At 32.0% G+C, this 26,717-nt stretch overlaps 1 protein-coding gene across 1 annotated transcript in view; it reads left to right on the forward strand.

The window, feature by feature from the left end:
* LOC129228721 (protein zer-1 homolog) overlaps positions 1–24,089 on the forward strand; it is a 53,604-nt gene extending 29,515 nt beyond the window's left edge. The window contains exons 11-16 of the mRNA XM_054863405.1: positions 666–736; positions 3,745–3,792; positions 8,123–8,190; positions 8,871–9,068; positions 11,601–11,822; positions 23,057–24,089. Of these exons, the coding sequence (XP_054719380.1) occupies positions 666–736; positions 3,745–3,792; positions 8,123–8,190; positions 8,871–9,068; positions 11,601–11,822; positions 23,057–23,123 (674 nt within the window). The 3' untranslated portion in view covers positions 23,124–24,089. The remainder of the gene's footprint in view (positions 1–665; positions 737–3,744; positions 3,793–8,122; positions 8,191–8,870; positions 9,069–11,600; positions 11,823–23,056) is intronic.
* Positions 24,090–26,717: the final 2,628 nt, after the last annotated feature.

The following is a 26,717-nucleotide window of genomic DNA, read 5'->3' on the forward strand; positions in this document are numbered from 1 at the left end:
TGTTTCATTAAATGTAGTGAAAAAGTGCAACAAAAAAAATTATGTTTTCTAATTTAAATGAAAATCTGTTTTAGCTACTAAAAAAATTATACTTAAACTGTAAATGAAGCGCCTTGGATTAAGCAGAAATTTTTTTTCTTTAGAAAGTAGTAAAATGCATAACAAAGCTGTAAAACTATTTTGCAAGAAAATGGATAGTTATTATGATAAAGTTCGTGTGGTACATTTGGGGCGAAACTAAAAATTTTTCATTATTCTATTGAAACTTCCTCCTTTGATATCAAATAGTTGATTTTGTTCAACTATTTTCATTATTTAGAGAAAACATTCTCTCTTTCTATCAAGACTACCTAAGAGGTGTATGTTAAGCTATTATGGATTAATGGTACTTAATGAATGTTAAGCACACAAGTTCAGATTTTGAGAACTACTGTTGGGGCAAACCTAACCCGGCAGCATTGTAAAGGCTATGCAGATTCTAATCACAGCATTACGATGCTGCCAGGTTAGGTTTGCTTTTATTATAGTTACTGGTTACAAGAAAAAAACTAAAACTACTCTTAGAAATAATTTGATTTAACTATTATTGATATTAGAGTGTTTCATGTTTTAAATATGGTTGGTTTTTTTTCTGGAAAATAAAAAAAAAAATTATTTCATTGCAGATGAAACTCCTCTTAATTGTTCACGGTTTCTGGAAGGAAGAGGGATGACTCTTTTCTTGGGATGCTTACAGGTAAATTTTATTTTTTGAAGACTATTTCTGAAGTAACTTTCTCTGTCTCACAAACAATAAAAATGGTATTTTCTCAAGTTAATTTTGTAAATAAAGTTGACAATTTTAAGGCTGAACTTAACTTAGATCGTTTTAAACATCTTATCACGCCATAGCGAGCATGTTTCAAAAGCGTTTCACACCTATTTTTCTGATGCTAAATGTTCGTTGCTAGGCCGTAACTAGGCATTGATAGAGGGTAGGCACTTGACTTACATGGTAGGTTACTCTAAGAAAAAAAAATCATGGAAGAGTTTCATCCATCGTACTCATGACCCAGGACCATCAAAGAGTTAAGCTGGCATAGATTTGGATTTTAGGCAGTTAAACCTTTTTAAATTATTCAGCTTTTTGAAGCTTGCTTTGATTCAAGTCAAGTCATTAATTTAAGAGCGTTTTTAAAAACTTTTTTTTCCCCACTACATACTTGTTCAATTTCTTTTTTTTAATTTGACTATACAAACTTGCAATATTTAGAGCATATTATTGGAAAATATAAGCTATTCTCTCTTTATGTGCAATTCTTACAACAAAAGTGACTATGGTTTTTCTTTTTTTCTTTTGTTTTAAATTTTAATAAGTTTCATCTTAAATTCAATTCAAAACAAAAAAACTTGAAAAATGAAATGTGAAAAATGTTTTCTAAATTTTAAGTATTTCTATAAACTTAGTTTTGCACTGAAGCATAGGAAATAAAATAAGTATATGTTTTTGTTATTACAACACTCAAGAAGTGCAGTAAATCTTAATATCTTTTTATTTAGGTTAATTCTAGAGCAGTAAAAAATATAATTAAATTAAAAATTGAGAGTAGAAAAAATAGAAGCAGTATACCGCCGTGAATAGAAGCACACAAGTCATATCTGCACTTTTTATCAAAATTGAGTTACAGTCACCAAGTTATTCTTTGTCACTTATTTTACTTAAATACAATGTTGTATGGTTTTTTGCGAATGGGAAATATTTTTAAAAAAATTCTGAAAAAAAACCCCATCTGTATCAAATACATGGAGGCACTCTACTTTAAACGCCAATTTCTCATTTTGAACTCAGATGCCGATACGACTTTTATGCTTTCCACGGCAGTATGGTAAAAACTATTATTACAAATCTGTATACTGCCAATTTTGTCTCTAAAATTTTTAGTGTTGTAATCAAGAAATCATACACTTATTTTATTTCATGCTTTTAAGTGTGAACCTAGCAAATAGAAATAGTCTTTAGATTTATAAAACATTTAAATAGTTTATTTAATCTTTTGTTTTAAATGTAAAGCACTTTTCTCCTTACACTATTGTACTGTCATTTGCATTTGCTACAGGTTTCTATACTGTATGAAATTTCGTATCTACTTTTGAACTATTTATTAGTTTCTTTCTTTCTTTATTTTTTTGAAGGAATTAAATAAAATCTTATAATGGGATTGTAATATTTTGGATGTTTTATTTAAGTTTTTGATTTCATATATTTCACAAGAAAAATGGAAATTTTAAATGATTTTTAAACGTAACCAGTAAATAGAATAAATAAGTAAAAACTTAACTATTTAGTAATCTATGGAATATATTTCATGCTAAGCTAACATCCTGGGACATTGAAGCAGCAAACTATTTACAAATGTTTGATTTAAATAAATTATTTGCTTATGCTTATTCCCCAAAGCAGAATACTACTAAATTTGCGACGTACATCGCAGAACAGATGCCTGAGCTGCAGAACAATTCTGTTCAAATGTGAGAGGAAAGCTGACAAATTTTCTGCAGAAATTCTGCAAATTTAATTGAAATTTCTGCAGAAACCGTGATGCCGAAAATTTGCAGAAACCGCGGTGCAGAAAATCTGCAGAAACTGCGGTGCAGAAAATCTGCAGAAACTGCGGTGCAGAAAATCTGTAGAGTTTGCAAATTTCTTAAAATTAGTAGAAAATCTAAAATTGTCTCAAATTACGATAATTTGGGGGAAAGCTCGCGATGTTGAATTCGATTAGTCCTTTGTAGGTTTTTCCCAATCGATCTTCATCCACTACAATTTCCGCCATGCATGTTTAGGAAACATGGCAACATGTCCATCGCTGGAAATTGCGTGTCTTGTTTAAGATTTCAATCCTTTTGCATCCAGAAAATATTTTAATTGTTTTGAAGTGTTTTATTACATGCAACCCAAACTCAACTCATTCTATTTATTATTTCAGTAATTTCTTTGTTTTGTAACATTATTTTACTTGCTCCTTCATGCCATGTAAAATTAACCAAAAAATGTGGTTTGACACCTAGGTTCGGATTTTTATAAAATTTTGTATCTTTGCTCTTTCTATGCATTTTGGAAAGCATATCAACTATTTTTGGAGAATCCCAATCAGTTTAGGTTTGACACCTTGTTAAAGTTTTTTTGATTTTATAGTTTTCATGATCAACTAATTTTCCAAATTCAGTGCTCTTTGATTAGTCATTTGGTTGAAAGCTGTGATGTTTCCGGAAATATCTCATTTCCACAAAAATAAATAGTAACAGTCCAGTTAAAAAAAAAAAAAACTATGTGAAATGATTTTGATTTTTGCCACCCAATTTGTTTAAAATGTCACGTTTTTTCGCGTACAATGCTTAAAGTACTTGCAGAACAATTTTAGTCAAATGATTTTCCGTTGCAGAACATCGTAAAGTATTCTGCTTTGGGGTGCTTATTCAAAATCTTATTGAATTTCCTGTTTCAAATGTTATGAGAGGTTTTTTTACTGGTTACACTTGTTTTAAAATGTGAAAATTAGTAATAGTTTAGATTTAAAAGCTAGCCCTCTTCCAAATTTTTTCGCATTGAATGTTTGAATAAAAAACTTGTGTTAAAAATGTTGTTCACTTTATGAAAACCGTATTTAAATTTTATTATTAAACTTTTTTCTTTTACATATGCATTCAATTCGAATTTAAACTAAAGCTTAGCTGATTGATTTTAATTGCTTATATTACTTCCAGGCTTTTCCAGAAAAACCAGAGCTCTTGAGAAATATGATGGGACTTTTGGTGAGTAAATTTTCCAGAACCGAAAATTTTGTTTGAATATGTCATTAACACTTATATTCCCAGTACATTTTCAAAGTGTTACAGTGCAGTTACATATATTGAACCAGACTCTTTCAAATCTTTTTCTTAATTGAATAAAGCACATTACTTCCATAAGTGTAACAAACTAAATTAAACTTTTCACTCTATGTAAAAGCATAAATATTCTTTTGTGCCAACTATATGCTTGAACAAAGTAAATGTAAATTGTACATTTGCTATAAAATTGAAATTTGCTTTAATTTGTGCCTTATTTTATTTATTATTCTTTTTTTTTTATATATGGAATACATACTTGTAAAATGATTGGTTAGTACGAAATGAGAAAACTACAGTCGAGCCTCCCTATAGCTGACAATTTTTTGTCCATTAATGGGGAGTGTCCGCTATTGGGGAGTCTGAATTTACAATGACATTTGAATTTTGTATTTTGAACCTACACATACAGTGTATGATTCTAAATTAAATTAATGAGTAGTGCTTACATAAGTGTACTTACAATATAGTAAAATAATCCGCTAAATCTCTCAGGGGAAAATAAAATAGGAAGACATTTGTAAATTGTTTCCTCTAGCTGAACAAAACTACTCAAACACAATAGAATTAATGCCGTTGATTTTCAGCGTCTTTTTCGTTTTAGATCGTAGCAAAATGCAGCCCAATTGGCTACTCTTCACTTAATCTGGCAAAACTGTGCCGATTCTTCATCAGCGCCCGAAAGGAAAGGACATGGTGCCTACGCTTGTCTCCCAAAATCTGATAAAATCTAGTGGCGGCAGGAGGATAACGTTAAATTGCACAAGAGTTTTTTTTCTTTTGAATGAATTCCTTTCTCATGCAAACTGATAAAGCAAGGTACTGTGTAAAAGGAGAAAGATTTTTTTCTTCTGTTTTTTGCTGGAGTTTCGTGTATGAAATGAAAACAAAACTTTCATTAGGTTCGAGTTAAAAGTTCGACTTGAATGGTTTTTGTTTTCGGAGGAAAAGGGATGTTAATCCTCTTATCCGTACTGGTTAGCCACAGAGCATCGTAAAGGAGTAGAAAACATGCTTGCCACAAAAGCAGTGCTCAGCAAAATCTTACTAGACACAAAAAAAATTAAATGAAATTCGGCTGATTAACTGTCTGCTAAATGGGAGTGTCCGCTAACGAGGAGTGAAGCACATTATATGCCTTGAGGTTCTGGGGATTCAGAAACTGTCCGCTAACGAGGAGTGTCCGTTAAGGGAGGTTTGACTGTAGTACCATATATACTTGCGTATAAGTCAAGAAATTTATTTCAAAAAATGAGGTTTAAAGTTAGGGGTCAACTTATATGCGGGGCAGAATTTCCGAAAATTTTCCCTAACATTTTCTTAGAAAAAAACACTTGAAATCATGAACATTTTCCGGATTTTTGTCCATTTTTTTTAAGCAGGTACAAAAGAAGTAAAACTTAATCATTCTGCTGTGATTTCATATGGTCTGACTGTGAAATAAAGAATAAATAATTACAGTAAATGACTGCAATACTAAAAATCTTAGTTCTTTCATTGCTCCTGCCATAGTTAAACTGTGTAGTGAATGATTCAAATGCTATCCCAGAAATTAAAAATTACATTGGAACTATTGGAAGAAATAGTTGCAAGAGCATCCATGTTTTCAGTGATCACCTTATTTGTACTGCTGTGGTGTTAGAAACCTTACCTGAAGAGGGAAACACTACAGGGGGGAAAAAACAGATCAAATGCATACAGTCATTTGCAGATCTTTTTTTCCCCCTGTCTGTAATACTGATATTTGAACTGTTTGCAAAAGCTCTTCATTTGAAAATTCTAGTCGTAATCAAAGCCAATTAGTTTATTATATATATTTTAAAAGTGCTAAGGAAAGACATTGGTGAAAACATTGCAATGGATATTTTAACAGAAGCTATAGCGATATTGATGGACAATTAAATATTCTGACTCTCACTCATATAATCCGCTGACAAAGGCCTAAAAGTTATGATCCATCAGAAAATTCGTTGGAATTCTGGAAAAGGTCTCTTATAGTTATAATTCCTAACTTGGATTCCATTATAATATTTTTAGAAGTCAGATTTTTGCAAATAAATGGCCTGCATTTTCATTCACCAATTTCCATTCGAATAATATGAGAGATGTTTCATTTGTAAAATATAAGGAAAGTACCTCACCTTGTGTAAAATTTGATGACTTGAAGGGGGTTGAAGGTAAAATAGAACTGTGGTGCAAATCATACAAAGAAATAAAGGAAGAACAAGACACATTTGAGGTTTAAAAAATAGCGAATTATTTTTCATGACAATAAAAATGGCACTTCAAATATTGTTCACATGACCTTGCTCAACAAGCACTATAAATCGCTCATTTATCTCTCTTTGTTGCATTGAAATAGGGCTGCAAAGATAGACGAAATGTGTTAGCCGTGTTAAGCATTCACTAGGTTTTCGCAAATGAGGAACAGTTAGTGGAAACTAATCAGAAAACTTTCTTCTAATCCTTATAAGTTATTGTTAAAATTTGTTTTTTCAATAACAAGCTATCTTTCTTTTGCTATTTATAGTGTGTTATTGCATGTGAATGCCCCGTCTGTCAGAATGCTTTTGTCAGACTTTTCCCATTATCTAATCAATTTTAGGTGCATGGCTGTTTGTGTATAAAAGCAAGTTTTGACTGTTTCTATTTATATTTTCACTGGCTATTTGAGCTGGCTATTTGTAACCTGAACATCCTCCTTGGGGAATTTCTTGCTAAGCCTTTGACCCACACTAGATGTATTGACCATTCCTGCAGCCCTCTTATAACTAGAAAGTCGCCCGTCAAGGTACGATGGATGAGAATTGCTTCTACTCTTCTACATTTGAATGAAGCAATTGCCTGTTTGGTGATATTTTGATAGTTGAAATTTTAACCCTAAACTCGAGTGGATTAACCCTAAAATCCAGTAGGTAGCGTTCATTGTTGACCATTTTTTTCGTTTCTTCACTCCCCTAAAATGACAGACTTACCAGTAAAACAGCAAAGTAACCGAACCCAGTTCAAACTTGTCAAAATAAAGCATTTTCCTGCATATGAAATGTTACTAAAAAAAAAAAAAAATCAAATTATCATGCCGTGGCATGAGTTTCATTGTTGGTGATGTCAGGAGAGTTACTCAATCATTCGCTATAATGTACGCGAGGATACCCCCCTTCCACAGCTATGGCGCAATTCTTGACAGAATTCAGATGCATTTTAGCCATTTCCCCTATTGCCTCTCCTGATTAATGAACATACTTTGTAATTTTAAAATAGAGTATTTTCTTCAATTATGCAAAGCATGTATTCCTGTGAGTGAATAGATTGTTTTATGCAATTTACAAGTCTATAACGTAGCTACTTTGCTGCTCCCATATCCCATTTAGGCATTCCGAAATTTCTGTAATTTTCTGAACTGTGTTGCCACTACCTTATTGAGCTCCTTTGTACACACAAATGTATGCCTGCGTATAGTTGATAAGTTAATTTTAGTAAGTCTGTTTGTTTATAATCAAAAAGAATGGAAGAATTAATCTACCTTACATGTATCTGTCGCTCATAAAAATGTCTATTTTATCATAGAAGACTGTTTATCCTCATACTGTCCAACCGCGGATTGTATGGAATTTTCAAACGTCCAGATAAGACAAATCTATCTGAATGAGAGGGAGAACTAAAAATTTGATGCCGGTATTCCGCTCATTTGAATGAGACTCTGCTTCTGCAAAACTGACATCGCTAAAAAATAATAGATTCGTCCATTTCTGGCTGTAAAACGGATGTTTCTCTTTCCATACAATCCGTGGTCAGTATAAATAATTGATGATAGAGTAACTCGCGTGTTTTAACAATGAAACTCACTCAACGGCATGATAATTTGATAATATGTTTTGGTAATGTTTAATATGCAGGGAAAGGCTTTATTACTACAAGGCTGAATTCAATCCGGCAAATTAACAGTTTTACTGGTTGAATGCTACCTACTGGAGTTTAGGGTTTATCCACTGGAGTTAGGGTTACAATTTCAACTATCAAACTATCACCAAACAGGCAATTGCTTCGTTCAAATGTATAAGAGTAGGAGCAATTTTCACCCGTCGTACCGTGACGGGTGACTTTCTAGTTGCAAACATTTGTGCCAGTCTCAAAATTCTATCTTGACAACCTATCTTTGACTTCTTTCTCAATGGAATGTTTTAATTTTAAACTTTAAAAAGTGTTTGTCAGTGTATTTTTTTAAACTTTACTTACTTTTAAAATAACTCTGTAGGGAAATGTTGCTGAAGTTAAAGAGCTTAGGACTCACTTGATGAAAGATGAATATTTAACTGTATTTAGGTAAGTTATTATGGTTAGGTAACTAATGTATAGTGCAATTAATTGACTTTTTTTTGTAAAACTTTAAGGAAACTGTTAGTGGCTATAACATAAAGTGTAAGTGTTTTTATTAATAAAAAATGTTTGAAAGGCAGTCTGTGATGATTTTTATGTTTTTAGCTTTTGTTTTCATTATTATTAAATACCTTTTGGAGAGAAAAAAAAAGCTGTTTTTTTTATTTTTTATTATTTATTTTTTTAATTACCGAAATAGCTAAGTAAAAATATATGTCCTTGAATCCCCTTCCTCCCCATCTCTCAACAAAAGCAAACTATTCATTAAACTAATTTTGTCAAAGTTTTTTTTTTTTTTTTTTTTTAAAGGAGTCACACACAGTTACTTGATAGCAGCAAGAATATCCTTAAAAGATTAACTTTTGTGCATGAAATCACTATTGTTGCTGTAGTACTTTGCCATGGTCCATGGTAGCATCATATTTAAAGAGTATTTATTTGAATCAAATAGTCGGATATCTCCATTGCATAACATAAATGAATTTAAGCCGTTTTTGAATAAATCATATTGTGAATTCAGCAGATTTTTTTTTGATGAAATAAATATGCGGAAAATAAAAAGAGTAAATATTACAGTTTATTGTGCATTAATGTAATTTATTCTCTTGTGATGTTTCTAATTGTAGTGATTTGCTGAGCAATGATAGTGATGGCATTGAAGTGAGCTACAATGCGGCAGGTATTTTATCACATATAGCGTCAGATGGTCCAGAGTCATGGGCTTCCCATAATATTGCCTCTGTCAAAAGGCAAGCTGTGTTGCAAAGAATGGTTGATGTCATTGAAAAGTGGGACCTTGAAGCAAAGAGAAATATCAATTACAGGTGAGTTGTACAAAAGTGAATACATCCGTACTCTCAGTGAATTCTGATCTTTATTTTATTTAAGATGCATGGACATTTCAATGCAAAATAAATGCAAGTGTTGAGTTGCAATTCACTAAGCAAAATTAGTTGAATATTTCCCATGGCTCAAGGAGCAAGTCGTAACATGACAGTACAACAACAAAGACAGTAAAAAATGTTAAGTTTAAGGACTTATAACTTTTTTTGTCAAAGCAATAAATTGCACTTAAAGAATTTCTCAGTGTTGTACTTATCTTACATTTTAGAAATTCACTCATTTCATTTTTATAAATTAAATTTTAGTATAGGAAATTAAAGCAAGATAAACAAGGGTGGCAGCTTCTCCAAAAAAATAAAAAAAAAAAAACCCCTAAGAAATGCATTGGGCAAAGAGCAACTAAAAACTGCCATCCGCCATCTTTTTGTGTCTTGGCTTGCCCCTCCCTAACCTGAATCCTAGCTACACTCATGCTACTGAGCAAAAATTACTTGCAGGAACTAAACCATCTGAACAGAAATATTGTTGGGTTGTTGGCCCGCCTTGCCTCCAAAAATTAGCAATATGGTCCTTGAGCAAAAAAGGTTGGAGACCCCTGCCATAGAAGGCTGAAATTTTCCGTGTAAGCTCTTTGTGGAGTATAGTTTTGCACCTCCCCGTTTTTAGTTGCCAGTGGCACCGACTCCATGGGGCCTGAGGGGGCCCAAGCCCCCTCAAAAATATTTTTGAGAGGCAGACCCCCCCCCTTCCCCAATAAATCAAGAAAAGTATTAGGTATATTATGTTTTCTAAAATCATAAATTTATCTTTTATTTTCCTTGTTTGAAGATAGTTTACCTCGTAAAATACATTCAGCAATGAGTTAAAACAAATAATTATTACGGTAGCAAGCAGGTTAACTGAAAACAAGTAGTGTGAATAATGTTGGTGTTATAGTGCTGCAAGCACACTTAGAATTTGTCCCAGTGAGTGAACTTACGGGTCACCGCACGCTTTCAAAATCCCAAAGGAGTACTACAAGGTACTTTACATTGAGGTTTGTGAAATGGTGCAATCTTGCATTATTGGGCGGTTTACATCAACTGGACTCACACAGATCATTGCAGTTGAACAAGAGTGCTTGCTTTTATTAAATATAGGTGAAACAAATTTTGAAAAATCAACTGAGTTTTCAAAAATAAGCTAGATATTGGGAGACTGCGTTTACACTTGAATATGTTAGTCGGTATAACTAATGAAAAAACAACTGGTCTTAAAAAAACATGCATAAATTAAATTACCTTTTAACGAAAATACAGTGCGTGTTTGTATTTATTTTTTCCCTTTTAAAAGCCAAAATATATGTGTCAGGCTTGTCGAGTTTTCAGGGTTCTAATGCTGATTATATGATTTTAAATTGCTTAAAAAAAACTTTAAAACTCACTATTTTTCATCTTAAATTTAGAAAATTTCCCCCGGTTCCCCCCCTCCCTTTTTTTAAAAGTCGGCGTCTCTGGGAGTGCTCTTCCATTCAAGTCGAGTGTCCTTCCTACCTTATAATATCAATGCCTAGCTAAGGCACTGCCTGGCTCCCCATAAAATAGCGCAAAAAAAATCTCTTACTAAGACAAGTGATTTAAAAGTTGAACCAGAAAAGTTGTAAACCAATTTTTAGATTCTTTTACTTCGAAAAAGCCGTGTCACATACTATTTGTTTGTTAAAATTATACACACCAAAAAATATGGAATTTTCAAGGTACAAAAAAATCTGACCTTTATTTGAGGTGGGGGGACCTCTGAGGGATTACATAACCCCCTAAACCCCCGGTGATGTCCGGCCCCCCAATAATTTTTGCAAGTCGGCGCCCCGTTGGTTGCATTCAGATGCTCCAAAGGGGGTCTTTTGCCCCTTTTTGGGGTGCATCAATGTTAATTTCAATGCAGATTTTAGTGATGTTATAATTTGGCAACGTAGCAATATATCAAAAAGTTTTTGTTGCCAGCTTAGCCATATGCCGCCAAGTTGGCAACAAGTTTGGAGAAAAAATGATTTTTCAAATCTATTTTCAATTTGGTGTTATTGGCGACATTTAGTGAATAATACATTGAATTTTGTTTAAATTGTCGACATTTGGAAAATTACTTTGTAAAACACTTTTTGCATTGACTATCAACAAACTAAGGTTGTAGTTATTTAAACTGTTTTCTTGTTCCCTCTAAGGCTCTATTATAATCTATTTTTGTTCTCAATACCCAATCCATACAGTTTTATGCAATTTTAGATTATAGTGGCAAAAGCGTCACCTTTCTTTACGTTTGAAAGTAAAATTCTGTATGTTTACCATACTTTTATGTGTGTGGGAAAATGTCCAAAAAGTTATTCCTATAAGAAGTGTTGCATCAATTGCTCGTACACGAATACATGCACCTTTTCTTTTAAACTCAAAATCAACTATTTAATACATGTAATAAGAAGCAGTTTGGGGTCCACGCTAGAGTTTTTTCTCATTCAGTAATAATTTTTTTCATCCTAGATCTTTCGAGCCTATTCTGAGGCTGCTGTCTGTAAATCATACACCAGAGGCTCAACATTGGGCAGTGTGGGCATTAGCGAATTTAACACGAGTGTACCCAGAAAAATATTGCCTTTTATTGAAAGAAGAAGGAGGCATTGAACTACTGAAAGGACTCCTAGAAAATCCTGGATACAAAAGAATTGGGGAATTGGCAGAAATTATTATTAAACAATGCCAAAAGTAAGTTTTATTTTAAAACCTTTTAGCACTTCCTATTTTTAATTTAATTGCATCATTTGTTCCTTTGATTTTTGTACTTTCCTGGTCATTATCATCCATCCATGTATGTATGTATGCAGAGGCGTAGCGTGACGAAACATTTTGGGGGGGCACAGGCCTCTAACGTCAGGGCAGATCCCCCCCCCCCCACCAACTTAGGTTATAGCAGTACACTACACACACACACATTAACAAATCCTCGAAAGAAAAAATAGTATGTTGAGATGACTCAATTTTAGAAGAAACAAAGATTCTGTTCAAACCTGTTGGGTTTTATGCTAAAAATCACGAGTTTCAAAAAGTTTTCTTGCACTAATTAAAACGAAGGAATATTGTTTTTCGCTCTTGCAGTGAGTATGATTTTAAAAATAATATTTATTTATCAAAATAATACGTGTTTCTTGATTAACTACACAAAATTTTTAATTTAGCAATTTAAATAAACAATCTTATAAAAAGGTTAGAACAACATTATGATTTCACAATTTATGTTTATTATTACTGTGCTTCTTCTTAAGTGGTACGACAGCCCCGGGTGGGCCGTGGCCATTTCAGGAATTCATTGATTACTGATAGCTTGTTTTAATCTCCCTAGAAAGGAAATATAGCGTGTTAGCATTATTTTGAAAAATATTACGTATAAAGTACGGTTATGAAAGTAAGTAATTTTATTGTCGCTGCATCATTCGATGTCTTTCTTATTTAAAGGTTGAGTCCGGTTCCGGGCCATTTCCTTGAAACTCAAAAGTAAACAAGAATGAAAACCAAAGTTATTCCCTTCTGTTCAAAATACTCATTAAATCAATTCCATATATGATTGTGTGTGTAATTAATGTCAAATTATGACTGCTTCTATTTATATTTCTAAGTAATAGAATTGGCTATTTTTAGCTTGTACACCCCCGATTGAGAAATATCTTGTTCTGCTATTAGAAAAGACATATAAAGAATGAATGCACGCAGTCGACAAACGTCGCAGATTCTCAAGAAAGGACTATTTCCTAATTGAGGCGGAATTTTTTTTTTTTTTAAATAAGTAAAAAATCTTAAATTCTTGAGAATAAATTTGTACTGTATTTCACGGATTCTGGCGGATATAGTCCATATGTAACAGGTATTTGTAACTTTAAGCTCAGCATCTTTTTTTTTTTTGCATTTTTACGATTTGCTAATGCGTAGTAACAGTTAATAAGCAAACCCATCTTAGTTACAGCTCTTATTGTAAAAAAGTGGTGCATACACGTACGTCAGGGTTTTAAGAATAGCTTATCAAAGAATACAATTGCATTGCAGTTCTTTGTAATCATAGCTGAAATTCTACTAAAAGAAGCGAAAGAACCCTACATTTCCCTCAACTTAGTTTTAACTTTTATACATAAATAGCTTAAAGTTTGCCTAAAATGATAAAATCTAACAAAAATTGGAAGGCAATACTGGAGCTCGGCGGCTCGGCCCCTGTGAGCTCCTGTGCGAATTTAACTCTGTTTTCCAAGTTACGTTTGTGCTACGCCTTTTATAGCAATATTTGTTACAAACACTGTGTTGGTTTTTTCTCATTAATTTTTTTCATACAAAAATAAATGTTTTACAATACCTTGTAATGTCAGTAGAAATTGAGCCTTTTATCGGTTGAGGATGCAAATTTTTCTACCAGATCGTCAAACTCGTTGGGCTCCATCAATTGTGCTGTAACCTCCTGTTCAACAGCCATTAACGCTAATCCGCTTAATCTGTCCTGCCCCATAGTAGTCCTCAAATATATTTTTAGACGGCGAAGAGTGGAAAACGATCGTTCTGCGTTTGCTGTAGTGATAGGCCATGACAGTGTTACTTCAAACAGCTCCAAAATAGAAGGGATACTAGTTGATAAGTTGTGTTTCAGGAATGAATTTCCAAATTCTGATAGAGTGGGAGACAGATTGTTGAAGTTTAATTTTGCATAATTGTGATAAAGTGAGCTGTGTGGTGACGTCAAATTTCATTTTGTAAAATTCTTTAATGCTATCTGCAGAGGACTCATTTAAAGGATCTTTTAAATTGAGAAGTATGTCTGAAATAACTTTGATTTTACTATAATCATTTTCAGAAAATCTCTGTCTTAAATTGAAGAGGATAGTGTCTAATCCTTGGTAGTAAATATTAACTTTGTATGCCTCTTCTGCAGAAGTAGGAAAAAATGCCGATTGGAAATTTCCATCGTCAAGTCTTCTTGGCACTTTTCTTTTCCGGTGGAGGTGTGGTTGTCTAATTTTGAAACTGTCAGAAGAGAGTTTGTTGCATACGTCCTCAGTCTCCTCCCAAATACGCTTAAAATACTCATCATTTCTCTCAGATGATAAACAGTGTAGCAGTGCTTCGACTTTTGAAAAAAAAGATGAAATGTCCAATGTTATGCTTTGTATTTCTTTTGACAGAACATCAGTCACACTTAAAACACGGAACAAAAATTTTAAACAGAATATAAATTCAAAGTTCGTTACTAATGTCAGCAAGCCATCTGCTTGACTAGCTATTTTTACATTTGACGAATCATCGGAAATTTTAAGTAGTGTCTGAATTATCTCTTGCAAATTTTCTATCACCACCGATAGAGCACGATGACGAACTGTCCAACGTGCTTTGGACAAACTACAAAGTCTTCTAAAAACTGAACCTTCACTTTTCTTGCAAATATTTTCAAATATTGCGAACCTTTTTGCAGATGCATTTATTAAGTTATATAATGAATTGACAATGCTAAGAGCATTTCTCAGCTCCTTTATTTCTTCACAGAATCGCATAACTGCCAAATCAAGAAGATGAGCGTGACAGTGAGTGTACAGTGCTCTTGGTTCTTCATCTTTGAATTTTGCAGCAACTCCGTTAAATTTTCCACTCATATTTGAAGCGCCATCGTATGCCTGTCCACACAGTTTGCTCAAATCTATCCCTGTTTTCTGCAAATAATTTTTTATAGTAGGATGCAAATTTTCTCCCGTCGTCTCTTCAACGTCAACAAATCCCAAAAACCTTTCCTTAACTAAAAAGGAATCTGCTGTTTTCTGTGGATACCTCACGCAAATACTGACTTGCTCTTTTGTGCTACGGTCGGTTGTTTCATCGCAAATTATTGAAAAAGCAGACGCAGAATTTACTTCATTAACAATATCGACTACAATCTTGTTTTTTATGATATTTATTATTTCATTCTGAATCTGGCCACTCTTATATGAATGAATTTTTGAGCTCATCATTTGGATAATGTCCACTCCTTTATCTTTAGCACGAAGCTGTAGCAACTCAAGGAAGTTCCCTTTGTTCAGAGAAGACATTGTTTCATCATGACCCCTCAAAGCTAAGCATTGCTTACCCAAAAACAAAATAGTTTCGATAACAAACCTCAAATACGTTCTATTTTGTTGCACTTGCTTTGTATGAGCATAAGACAAATTGTCACATATGGTGTTACCACTAATTTTCTTCTCATTCCAAAACTGCAATGATTTCAAATGCATCTCTGATTTTTCATGCTTTCGGAATTTTTCCAAAGCTTTCTTCCAGTTCGAAACCCCTTTTCTTGTGAAATTATCTTCACTCCGACCTGATTTTTCACAACAAAATAACCTGCAGTAGTAGCAGAAAGCTGCATCTTTCATAATGCTATACTCAAGCCAAGGAAACTCAGAGTACCAAGAGTCTTTAAAACTTCTAGACTTTCCTTGACATTTCTGAATTTTATTAAAATCTTTCGGCTGAAAAGGACCAGTGTTAATATTTGCATATCTTATGCCATTAGCAGGATCACCATTGTTTATTTCAGTATCTCGTTGTTGGCTTTCAAAATCATCAGTAGGCTTTGATTTTTCTTCATCTATGGTAATCAATTCTTCATCACAAGATTCAGCATCGCATAACATATTATTGAATTCTGTTGCTTTCGCAACATCTGCAAATTCCTCAGTGTTATCTTCATTACTTAGTAATTGGTTCGTTGAAGGCTTAGAGTTTTCTTCGATCCTAGCTACGAATTCACCATCATTGTTTGTTTTAATAGAAGACGAACTCTCTGTCACAGAAACTTTTTTGAAAAAAGATAAAACAGTTTTCTGTTTCAACATCTTGCAGATGAAGAGATTTAAGTTTTAAAACTCAAGAGCAAGACGAAGTATTCATTTCAGAATTTATTCGATACTGCATGATAGCTAAATCTTTGGAGAGAAGAGATATTTTCCTTTTCAAGAATCGGAAGAAAATGAGCCTTTCTGCACAAAATGTTCAACTCGGCCGGCTTTTTCTTTCCGCGAGAAACGTCTATTATCCTTTAAAAAGACTCATTTCTGAGAACTCTTTCTGGGAGGTCAATCATGATACTCTAAGTAGTCCCACAGGGACGATTCTCTGCTGTTCTGTCACTTGATGATCTCTTATTCTGTGATGTAGTCACTAACTCCCTGTTGATGGTTCCCAGGTTCCCATAACGGCACTTTACCTGATACACTGTCATTGTGATACAGGTGCCGATTACAATAACTAAAAACAGGCGGTAAATGGTAGGCGGCGGCTTTGGAAGTTTGTCATACTGTTGGGAGCCTTGTGTTACCAGGCATCCGTAAATGAACATTTTTATTGCAGTCATTTATCAGAACTTTTCACATCGACTAGCGACCGCACATGTCGTAAAAGGAGCTTAAGATACTGAAGTTCTTTACGAAAATAAACTTTAGATTTCATCTTCGGAAGAATAAAATTTTTATTAATGAGTCGCATTATGTTCACAAAAATTTTAGATTAGTATTTAGAATGCATTTTAAATTTACATTTTACGATATTTAATCCCCAATGAAATACTGTTTGGATGGGGATAGTTATCCTATATAGATAATTTGAAAAAAAAAAAAAAACAGTTACAATCAATACCGGATCAAGTCAAGGGATACCCAGGTCCTTGTAAATTTGGTGTCTCCCTCTCACAAGAAAATTATCACATTTTCAAAGTAGTAATTTCCAAAAAATGGGTTGAAATTAAAAAACTTACTGTATGGCTTCCCTAAAATTCTGTTGTCCAGGTTCTCGTTCCTGCAACGTTCCTGTTCCGTGTGTTAATCAGGCCCAGGTTAAAACCTCAAAACAATTTTGTGAAATTCCTAAGATCAATTATGTCAGCTTAACTTAACTTTTTTGAATAAAAAGAAATCTGACACATATATATAGTTTCATTGTGAATTAATTTATCACACGCAATGCACGAAATCAGCGGTACCTTGAGCGTCAAATAAAGTGCAAAGGAAATTCAAGAGCAGTTGTACCCTCCTCCTCTCCCCTCCTCAAATAATGCCGTTTGCATAGTTAAAATAAAAACTAATCCTTTATTTACTGTTATAATTTCAAACACATATGCATAAGAAAATGGTTGTTAAAAAATGGTTATTTTAACATTTTTTCGACTTCAAAAATCTTACACTGCCTTGGAATAAGCCTCTTTTTCGATAACCAGTGAAGACATGGGGATTGCAAAATAGTCCGTTTTTAACAAATACATAATTAATTCAAAACCCCTCACGACTAAAATGGGCGCATTTTTTCATCATGTCATATATCGTGCCATTTCTAGTGTAATTTTTTGTAAAACTTATCGTTTCAGTCGATTTTTTCTTGATCTGCCTCTGCAAGCGGCGCAGAGACGATGAACAGTGAGTGAAGTTATTTTTACTTTACTTGATTCTTATATGCCGATTTGAAAGATTTTGTAATTGTAACAACTCCTCCGAGCTCCAAGGCTGGGGCTATAGGAAATGTATACATTATTGCTACCTTACTGGGGAATGTCAGCATAAAATGAAAGTAATAAGTAGCCGCGTAGAAATTCCTGAGATGATTTTCGTTTTAATTTCGGGACAACAGAGGCAACCAATTTTAGTAATAAAAAAATCTGTTCAGCAAGTTGGGGGGGCACGTGCCCCCCGTGCCCCCCCGACCCTACGCTTCTGTATGTATGTTTGAGCAATTCATTTTTTTTTTTTTTTTTTTTTTTTTTTGCTATATAACTAGAGGGGTGTTTCTAGTCCGAAATTTCCAAAAATTTTGAGCTGACAACACTTTTGATAAAACAAAAAAGTAATTTAAAAAAACTTTAAAAAATTTTTTTAAATGATTTTTGTATGCATATTTGAAGGGTTTTTAGAAGGTTGTGATTGGAGTTGAGCTTCCGAAAATTTAACCACTGTCTTCAGACATTTTTTCTTGAGTCCACTATGAACCCTGTAATTAGAACAGACTTGCATTTTATAATGGAGGTAGTTTCTCAAATTGTTGTTCAGATAGATTTTTTATACATTAATATTGTTAAAATTTGTTTGCACATGGTTTTTTTTTCATGTTAGCTTTTTGTAAATGCCAAGAGAAAATAAAACTTAAATACCTTTCTTTTTTTGGAAACAGATTAAGTATTTTTTTTTCCATTGACCATGTTTTATTTCAACAGATAATGTGTGTGATAAAGATGTTATGCAAAATTAATGTTTAAATTCCCAAGCATGATCTTCAATTCAAAATGGGAACTGTAAAATTTATTGCTTGTTTTATTTAATATACAGTGAAATGCATCTAATGTGAAAAATCAGCTAACAAAAAATAATAAAGTGGTCCACAGTTAATGCAGATCTTTCAAAATGCAAAAAATATTTTATTCTCCTAAGTTTCATGTTAAATGTTTTACACTGTATTTTACTTGAAAAAAAAAATCTGTAAGTTATTATTACTAGTATTGTTATTGCAGTACCTAATTTTGACTTAATTTATTTACTTATCTATTTATTTATTCATGTGTAACATTCAAATCCAGTTTTTATGTTTAAAAAAAAAAAATTAAAAGTTATATTTATGGATTTTTCTCAAAGCTTTTTAAAGTTATGAAATGTGAAAATTTGTAAAGGGTGTCAGAATTTAGCTACCAACAACTTATTTTAGACTTTCTGAAACTCATTCCATTTTTTCCCTTGGGTGTGAAGATTTTACTGTTATGTAATAGGATCTCAGGACTAAATAATACAACAGCTAGTGTTTCATAGATAATGTGGGCTATTTTGTGTGAAAATGCTTCAGTTTCTGTTGAAATACAACTGAGAACTGTCATAATGGAAAAGCACAAATAGCAAATTTCAGACAGCGTGAATGAGTACAAAAGACTGCAATTTGATCTCTGTTCGGATAGTAAAAAAAATTGGAGAAGGTGCATTGTGTCTTGCATTCTTGTTAATTTTGCAATTTTTGTAACTGACGATTTTTTAACTATTGAAGAACTTAAAGAACTTTTTGAAACTTCCAAACAGCAAAGCAACTTTGCTTATGTAATAGATACCGTACATAATGTGGTTATCTAATGTGAAAATCGGAAATACAGTGGAAGACCATTGTAACACACACCTTGGAACCAGAGCTATTGCGTTATACAGGTTTTGGCATTATATAGGTCATTTCATAAATTTTGGAATCATTATTTTTACTAATAATAAAACTGAAAGGATCTCTGTGACATGCATAGCGCCTAGACCGTTCAGCCGATTTTCATGAAATTTGGCAAGAAGTTATTTTGTATCATGGGGGTGTGCACCTCGAAGCGATTTTTCAAAAAATTTGATGTGGTTCTTTTTCTATTCCAATTTTAAGAACAGAAATATCATAAGATGGACAAGTAAATTACGAAATTATCATAACATGGAACCGTAACATGGGCACAAGCCAATTGGCGAGAAAATTCTCCATACATTATATGTAAATATACAGGCGAACCAAAAGACCTTTTAATTTTCTATTACGGGCAAAGCCGTGCGGGTACCACTAGTTCGGAATATAGCTATATATTAGAACTTCAGGGTTCACATACTAATTTTCATTTAAAAGCTTTGAATTAAGATGAGAAGATGAAAAACTGTTCCAAAATTTAATTTGCCTAATGTTATTTACGTTTGCAAGACAAAACAGAGGAATTTTTTTAACAATAAAACCTTTTGTTTACTTCTGAAAAGTTGTGCGGTTTATAGAGAATTGCGTTATATAAGTCGGCGTTATAAAGGTATTCTACTGCAATTAGATATTTTTTCTTAACTCAAGAGTGTCTGAAATTAACCAAACTTCAGGAAGTTTTATTTTCATTTGTAGTGTAGGGGTTTTTTATTACCTTTATTAGTTTGATGAATAACAGACAGCCTGTCCTTTCTGATGACTGATGCACCTGTAATTGAAGAATCAATACATTTTTGCTTGTAGCTTATTTGAGTGAAATTTGTTTGACACATTTTTATTTTTCAGTCTTAACAAATTCCTCATAGGTTCTTTCTTCAAATGAATTTACAATAAACTCTCGATTATTTGCTTTGCAGTTGATTCGCGGTCATTCAGTCTTTTTACTTTGGGGTGATGTTATACTCAATGCAAAATAATGCACACGTTTTAAATTAAGTACAAAATATTTTATTTGGCATTCCTATTTTTTTCTTCTCCCTCTCTTTTAATGACATCAAATCTTTCAAGGCAAAGGTTAAGTCACTGAAACCTGATTTTTACACCTAATCTTTACACATGTAAGCGAGTGACTGGACTAATTTTGTTAAAAAGATTCCCCTCTCCTACACATTTGTGGTATACAAGCCTAACTTGATCTGTTTGTATGATTTGCTGGTCAGTGTGTAAGCCGTTTGCAATAATGAGTGATCTTTTTTTATTTCCTTTCACAAAAAAGGAAGTATTGTATTCATGAAAAAATTTTCACTCAAAAATTGACCTTAATTTCCATTTTGCTCACCCCCGAATGAATGTTGAGTTTTTTTCCGACTAAACCACATGTGGATAAGTGCCTAAGAACGTATAGACACGCAAAATATCCATTTTGACGATTCCCGAGTTAGTTACAACGAGTTTTCTCATGATGTCTGTATGTACATATGTATGTCGCATTATGTCCTAGAAAGTTGAAATTTGGTACGCAGACTCCTAGGGGGGTCTAGTTATGCACCTCCCCTTTTGGTTGCATTCAGGTGTTTCTAAGGGGGTCTTTTGCCCCTTTTTGGGGGGGAATCATTGTTAATTTCGATGTAAACTCAAGTGGTGTTACAATTTGGCGGACACTTAATGATATATCGCCAGTCTTTTGGTTGTCAAGTTTTGTTGCCAACTTTTCAACAAATTTGGCGATTATTTTTTCTATTTTTAAATCTGGTTTCAATTTGGCCACTGTTGGTGATATTTAGAGAGAAAACTATTGAATCACATTAAAATTACCGATAATGGGAAAATGACATTAAATTGGAGTAAAAGGAAGTCATGTGATGGACACATCAGCTCGTTAGCTTTTGCATACACTGTTCTCGGTTTCAGTATATTGATTAATACATTGCACTGTATTATTACATTGCAATAACGATCTGCAGCCCGTTAAAGTGTAAAATAATCTATATCATATATCTTGCACGACAAGTACATTTACCTTCCATCCCTACTGCATTTATGAACTATTCCAGACCATAGGGAGAGAACTTGTTTAGCGTGTTGGCGCCAGTTTTTGTTTAGAAATAATGTTCTTTGTAATTCCAAGTGTCATTTTAGTAATCCTTGTTGTAACAAATGATTTCATGGTATGTTTCCATAAATAGCATTTATACGCTGCATAAGTTAGATAAATTGCTTCTTTTTAATTTTAGTTGTCTATCATTAGTTAATTTATAGAATACCTAGTTATTTCATTTTAGATAAATTGTTTATTTTACACTTTAACTGTCTCTCATTAGTTAATTTATAGAATACCTAGTTGTTTCATGGAATAACTAGTTAAACTGTCAAATTAATAACATATTATACACTTTAACGGACACGAACAATTATTTCATGGAATAACTAGGTATTCTATAAAATAACTGCATTATACAGGGTGTCTATAAATGATGGACCCGATTTTGAAAAAACGTATTTTCAAAAGTTCTTGACAGAATAAAATAATTAATGCGTAAAATTAAGGAGAAAAAGTACCAAGTTTTTTTTTACCTTATAAATGTTAGATTTGGAACCCTCTTGTCACACGGCAAAAGTCCATTCGATAATCTAGTTCATTCCACACATTTTCTGACATGTCTCTGTTAATGGTTTGTAATGCTGCAGAAATGCGTTGTTTCAATTCTGGGAGCGTTTTCGTTGGTACTACCAACTTGGTTCTAAAAACTTGGTACTTTTCTCCTTAATTTTACGCATTAATTATTTTATTCCGTCGAGAACGTTTGAAAATATGATTTTTTAAAATCGGGTCCATCATTTATAGACACCCTGTGTACTTTAACGGTAACATATTGTCATATTTTACTTATCTTACAGATGGTCCACAAAACTTGCTTATTTACGGTTATTGTGCCACCCTATTCCGCAGATAATAGGGAGTTTACTGTACATTGATTTTGGGAAGTTTTGATAATTTTTCTTATTTATCAATGGCTGCAATTATGTTAATAAATTTCACCTTTAAATTGAAGCACACATACACCTAAAGGAAAATTGATAGAAAATTACAAATAACTTACAAATAAAAGATTATTTGTTTACTTGGACAAAATATCCGTTTTTCATTAGTTGTAAAATTAAGCAGTCATTAATGCTATGTTATAAGTAACTTCTGTGTTATTTTTTTGTAACTATAAGAACTGTAGATTTTAGAGTCATGATTAGTGAAAAGAGTAAAATTTGCTTAAATAGATGACAAATGATATGAATTTTTGATGATTTTAATATTGCTGGTGAAGGTACCAGACCTGCAATGTCCATTTTTGATTCTTTTTTAAATTTTTATTTTGCGAACAAGATGTTATTATACTTTTACATCCAATTTCCAACCTCTTATTTCATTTCTCCCAATGTATAATGAGTTGTGATTTTATGATGGTACAGGTAGCTAGAAATGAAAAGGTAAAAAAGTTTTAATGCTATCCTGTAAACTTGCTGTTTTTGACATTGGAGATTGAGTAACTTCACCATTGATATGCTCAGCTGCATAAAAAATTATAACTATCAATCAAGTTCTTGTAAAAGTTGAGGAATCCAAGAATTTTTAGCAAACTAAGTTCTTATTTAGGCTTCTGAGTTATTAAGAACGGATTTAACTTTCCTAGTTTTGTGAGACTTAATTTCACTGCATATTTTAAGTTTCAATAAATATATTTTTCTTGTCTCTCCTTCAGATTTGAATCCAGTGGCGGAGAATATTGTGAAAGTGAAGACTCGGAAGAAATTTTGGTGTATATTTAAGAGCTAACTGTAAATATATTTATGTGAACATTCATAAGTAAAATTATATGCCTGGTTATGTCAAAAAATAATAGATTTAAAATCAAAATTGGTTTTATTACCTTTGAATTTTAGACAGAATGTTATGAGTATTCTTCTAGCATTGAATTTTTATCATTACTCTTTCTATGAAAGACCTAAAAAAAAGTAATAGTTAGTTAGAAGGATAAGGATAAGGAAATGAAGTGTGAGTTTTATTTTCATTCATAGCCTTTCTTTTTATTATGAATAAAAGTTTTAAAGTCATTTGCCAACTTTGTGTACTCAAAATTGTGCATTTCAAAGTGAAACCTAAAACATAAATACATATTGGCATTTAATTTTGAAACTCATGCATATTAATTTAAACTGTAAGTAAATATCGTTGTCTCTGAGCAACAGTAAGATATCTTAGTGTTATTACTGGGACTATATATCTTACTGTTGCTCTGATGCGACGATATGAGAAATGTACATCAGAAAAATATTATTAGGCTATAAAAAACTTGCATAAAATCTTTTGAATTGGGGCGTTTCTGTTCAATTGAGCTTTTCAAATTCTCTTGCTGTATTTTCAAAATATTCCTGTATATATCTTCTAAAAATTAGAGGTTTTTTTTTTGTAAAATCTTAGAACGTATGTAATATACATATGTAAATAGTACGTAACAATCAGTCATTACTAAAAAAAAGTTAATTTAGTAAAAGATGAATAAAATTGTAAAATTTGAAGTGTAGCAAAAATATGAAAACCTTGCTGTTTTGTTGCTTCAACAGGTTATTAGCATTTTTTTTTCTTTAATTGCAAGTGTAGACTGCTTCCTTTCAAAAGTAATCAATTTTATCTTAATGTATAAGTTTTCATGATTAAAATCTTTATTTTGAATTTTAACTTGCAAAATTGATCAGCATAATACAATCTATGAATTTATATCTATATATGTAACTGTAAAATACCAAAACCTGGTAAATATAGACATTTACCAGTGAATGTCAACACCCAGCAAAGATCAGCAAAAGTCCAAATACTTCCAGTGAATCACCAGTGAGTCAGGGTTGTAAAAAACCTGTTTTTTTTAAAACAAACCCCAAATTACCAGTTTTTTTTGGCTTAAACCAGGTTTTTTTGGTTTAAACTGGTTCTATTTGGTTTAAACTCTAATTGTTAGAATAACGAATTTATTTTGAGAGATTCATGAATATTTAATGATTTAATTGTTAAGGAATGTTTAATATCCACATTTGTACTTAATTACTTGATTAATTAAATAATTAAAAGTAAAGTCTTGTAAATTCATTTCCTCATAAATAGCGCTTTCTATAGGAGAAATATTGTTTGAAAATCTTTAACTGCTAAAAAAGTACATTAATTTAATAAATAGACCTTGACACAAATGAATAATCAAGGAAATAATTTGCTGTGACATAATTATAACTAACCAAGAATAAAATCTTGTAAATCAGTTTCCTCATAATTATAGCTTTCTACAATAAATATATAAATAAAAGTGAAATTAAAAGTCAAGTATTTTTCATAAGTAGTTTGCAGTATCTACAAAGGAATCACAAATCTGATGTACCATTACACTATTTTAAAAACCAAAAGACCAACCCTTATTTTTTTAAGGATAAAAATAAGTTAAAGATAATGTAGTAAATTACATAATGTATCATTCAGAGGCAAATAGGATAAATGAGGCAGTGAAAAGCAAAGGAATGTAAGTGGACATTTTCAATTTTCGAGTAAAACACATTTTTAGGTACTGTTCTAGGTAGGTTTTCATTGAATTTTTTTTGCTGTACAGCAGCATTTACTAGGGCTAGTAGTACTATCATCTCTTGCCCCAAGACAGAGAAGTTCCCCTACTACTTGTACTGGTTATCTCCAAATTTTTAATTTTGTCATTTACATCCCTTTGTTTCTCACTGCCTCAAATAGGCTTTAAAAAATCATTATGCTTTTTACTAGATGTTATTGTACACATTATTTCTCCTGATTTAATGTGTTTAGTAATACCATTTAAAAAAAAAAAAAATTATTTCATTTAAATCCCTCAAATCAAAAGACAAGTTCTGAATTTTTTTTTCGAATCCTAAATGTATTTTTTATTTTTTACACTACAAATCGAAATGATAAAACTATTCTTTTAACGCATCTGAATAATAAAGAAATTTTACTATGAAAAATGTTTATGTCAATGTTTATTTATTCTTCTACCTTTCACACATTGTCCTTTTACCATATTGGGATGAAAAAAGTTCTTTAAAAGACTTATAAAAATTTGTTATCAGAGCACAGAGTTACACACATATTTTTTTTCTTGCCCTGATTGCATTGTCTGTTGTAAATGTCAAAAAGTGTGAAATTTCTGTTTTTTTTTCCTTGTCATTTAAATCTTCTACTGAGTTTAAAATTATATACGATACATGATTTATCTCCATAAAATTTGAAGCAAATTAGGTACTAAAATGAAGTAATGGCTAAAATACGCTTTTTGGGCTGTTTTGAAATGTAAAAGAGAAATGAAAGAAAAATAAATGAATGGATAAAGACAATAAACTACTTGAAATTTTTCTCTATTTAATTTTAGAAAAACATAGTTGATCTGCTTTATATTTATGTACCTAATAAGAAAAATTGCATTGATTTAAGAAAGAGAAAAACTATTGAGCAAGTTTAAATTACATTAAAAAAAAAGTTTGCGTATAATAATTATTGATATTTAATTTATCTCTAAAGCTTTGTTAGTTATTTTGCAGTAATTGAATTTTACATCTTCCAATCATATGTAAAATTTATGGAAACATTTGGGGGAAAACAATTTAGTTTTCCAAAAAAAAACCATTTCAAAAAAAAAAAAAAAAAAACTGGTTTAAACTGTGGTTTAAACCAACATGGCTTAAACCAAACAACTCTGCCGTGAGCGTTGACATTCTCCACACAATTTCTGTCTTTCATAGTAACATGTATATATATGCACATCTGGAGTGCAAAACTAATTTATATTATTTCAAAGTTCAATCTGCTTTACAGTAGCCATCTTCTGTGGGAAGAAAAGCACCTTCTACATATTCATATATATTTTCTGTGCAAGAGCTCTGATTTAACTAGAAAATGCTGTTAATTTTATAAATTTGTTTCATTTTTAATAATCTTAAAAATTTTCTTCAAATGTTTTTGATACATTGAAAACGTTCAATGTGGTAGAGTAAATTTCCTATGGAAAATTCACATTTTACCATATTTGTATATTTACAACAGTTTCATATTTTTATGAGGAAAAAAACTGTTACACTGTAGGTGGGGCAAACCTAACGTGGTAGCATCATAATGCTGCTATTAAGATCTGTCTTCATTCACAGTGCTGCCAGGTTAGGTTTGGCCCAACTATAAACCTTTTTTTATGTGTATTCAGTAAAACCTCTCTTAATCAGCATCTTAGATAAAATATTCAATGCTTTAAATTTCCCATAGTTTTTCTATTAACAGTTGCCATTTCTTTTCCTGACAATATGTTCAAAATTTTGTCATTTTTCTTCACTTATTAATGTACAGTATTTTACAGCCTTTAATAT

The sequence above is a fragment of the Uloborus diversus genome, chromosome 8 (assembly GCF_026930045.1).
Source record: "Uloborus diversus isolate 005 chromosome 8, Udiv.v.3.1, whole genome shotgun sequence".
NCBI lineage: Eukaryota > Metazoa > Arthropoda > Arachnida > Araneae > Uloboridae > Uloborus > Uloborus diversus.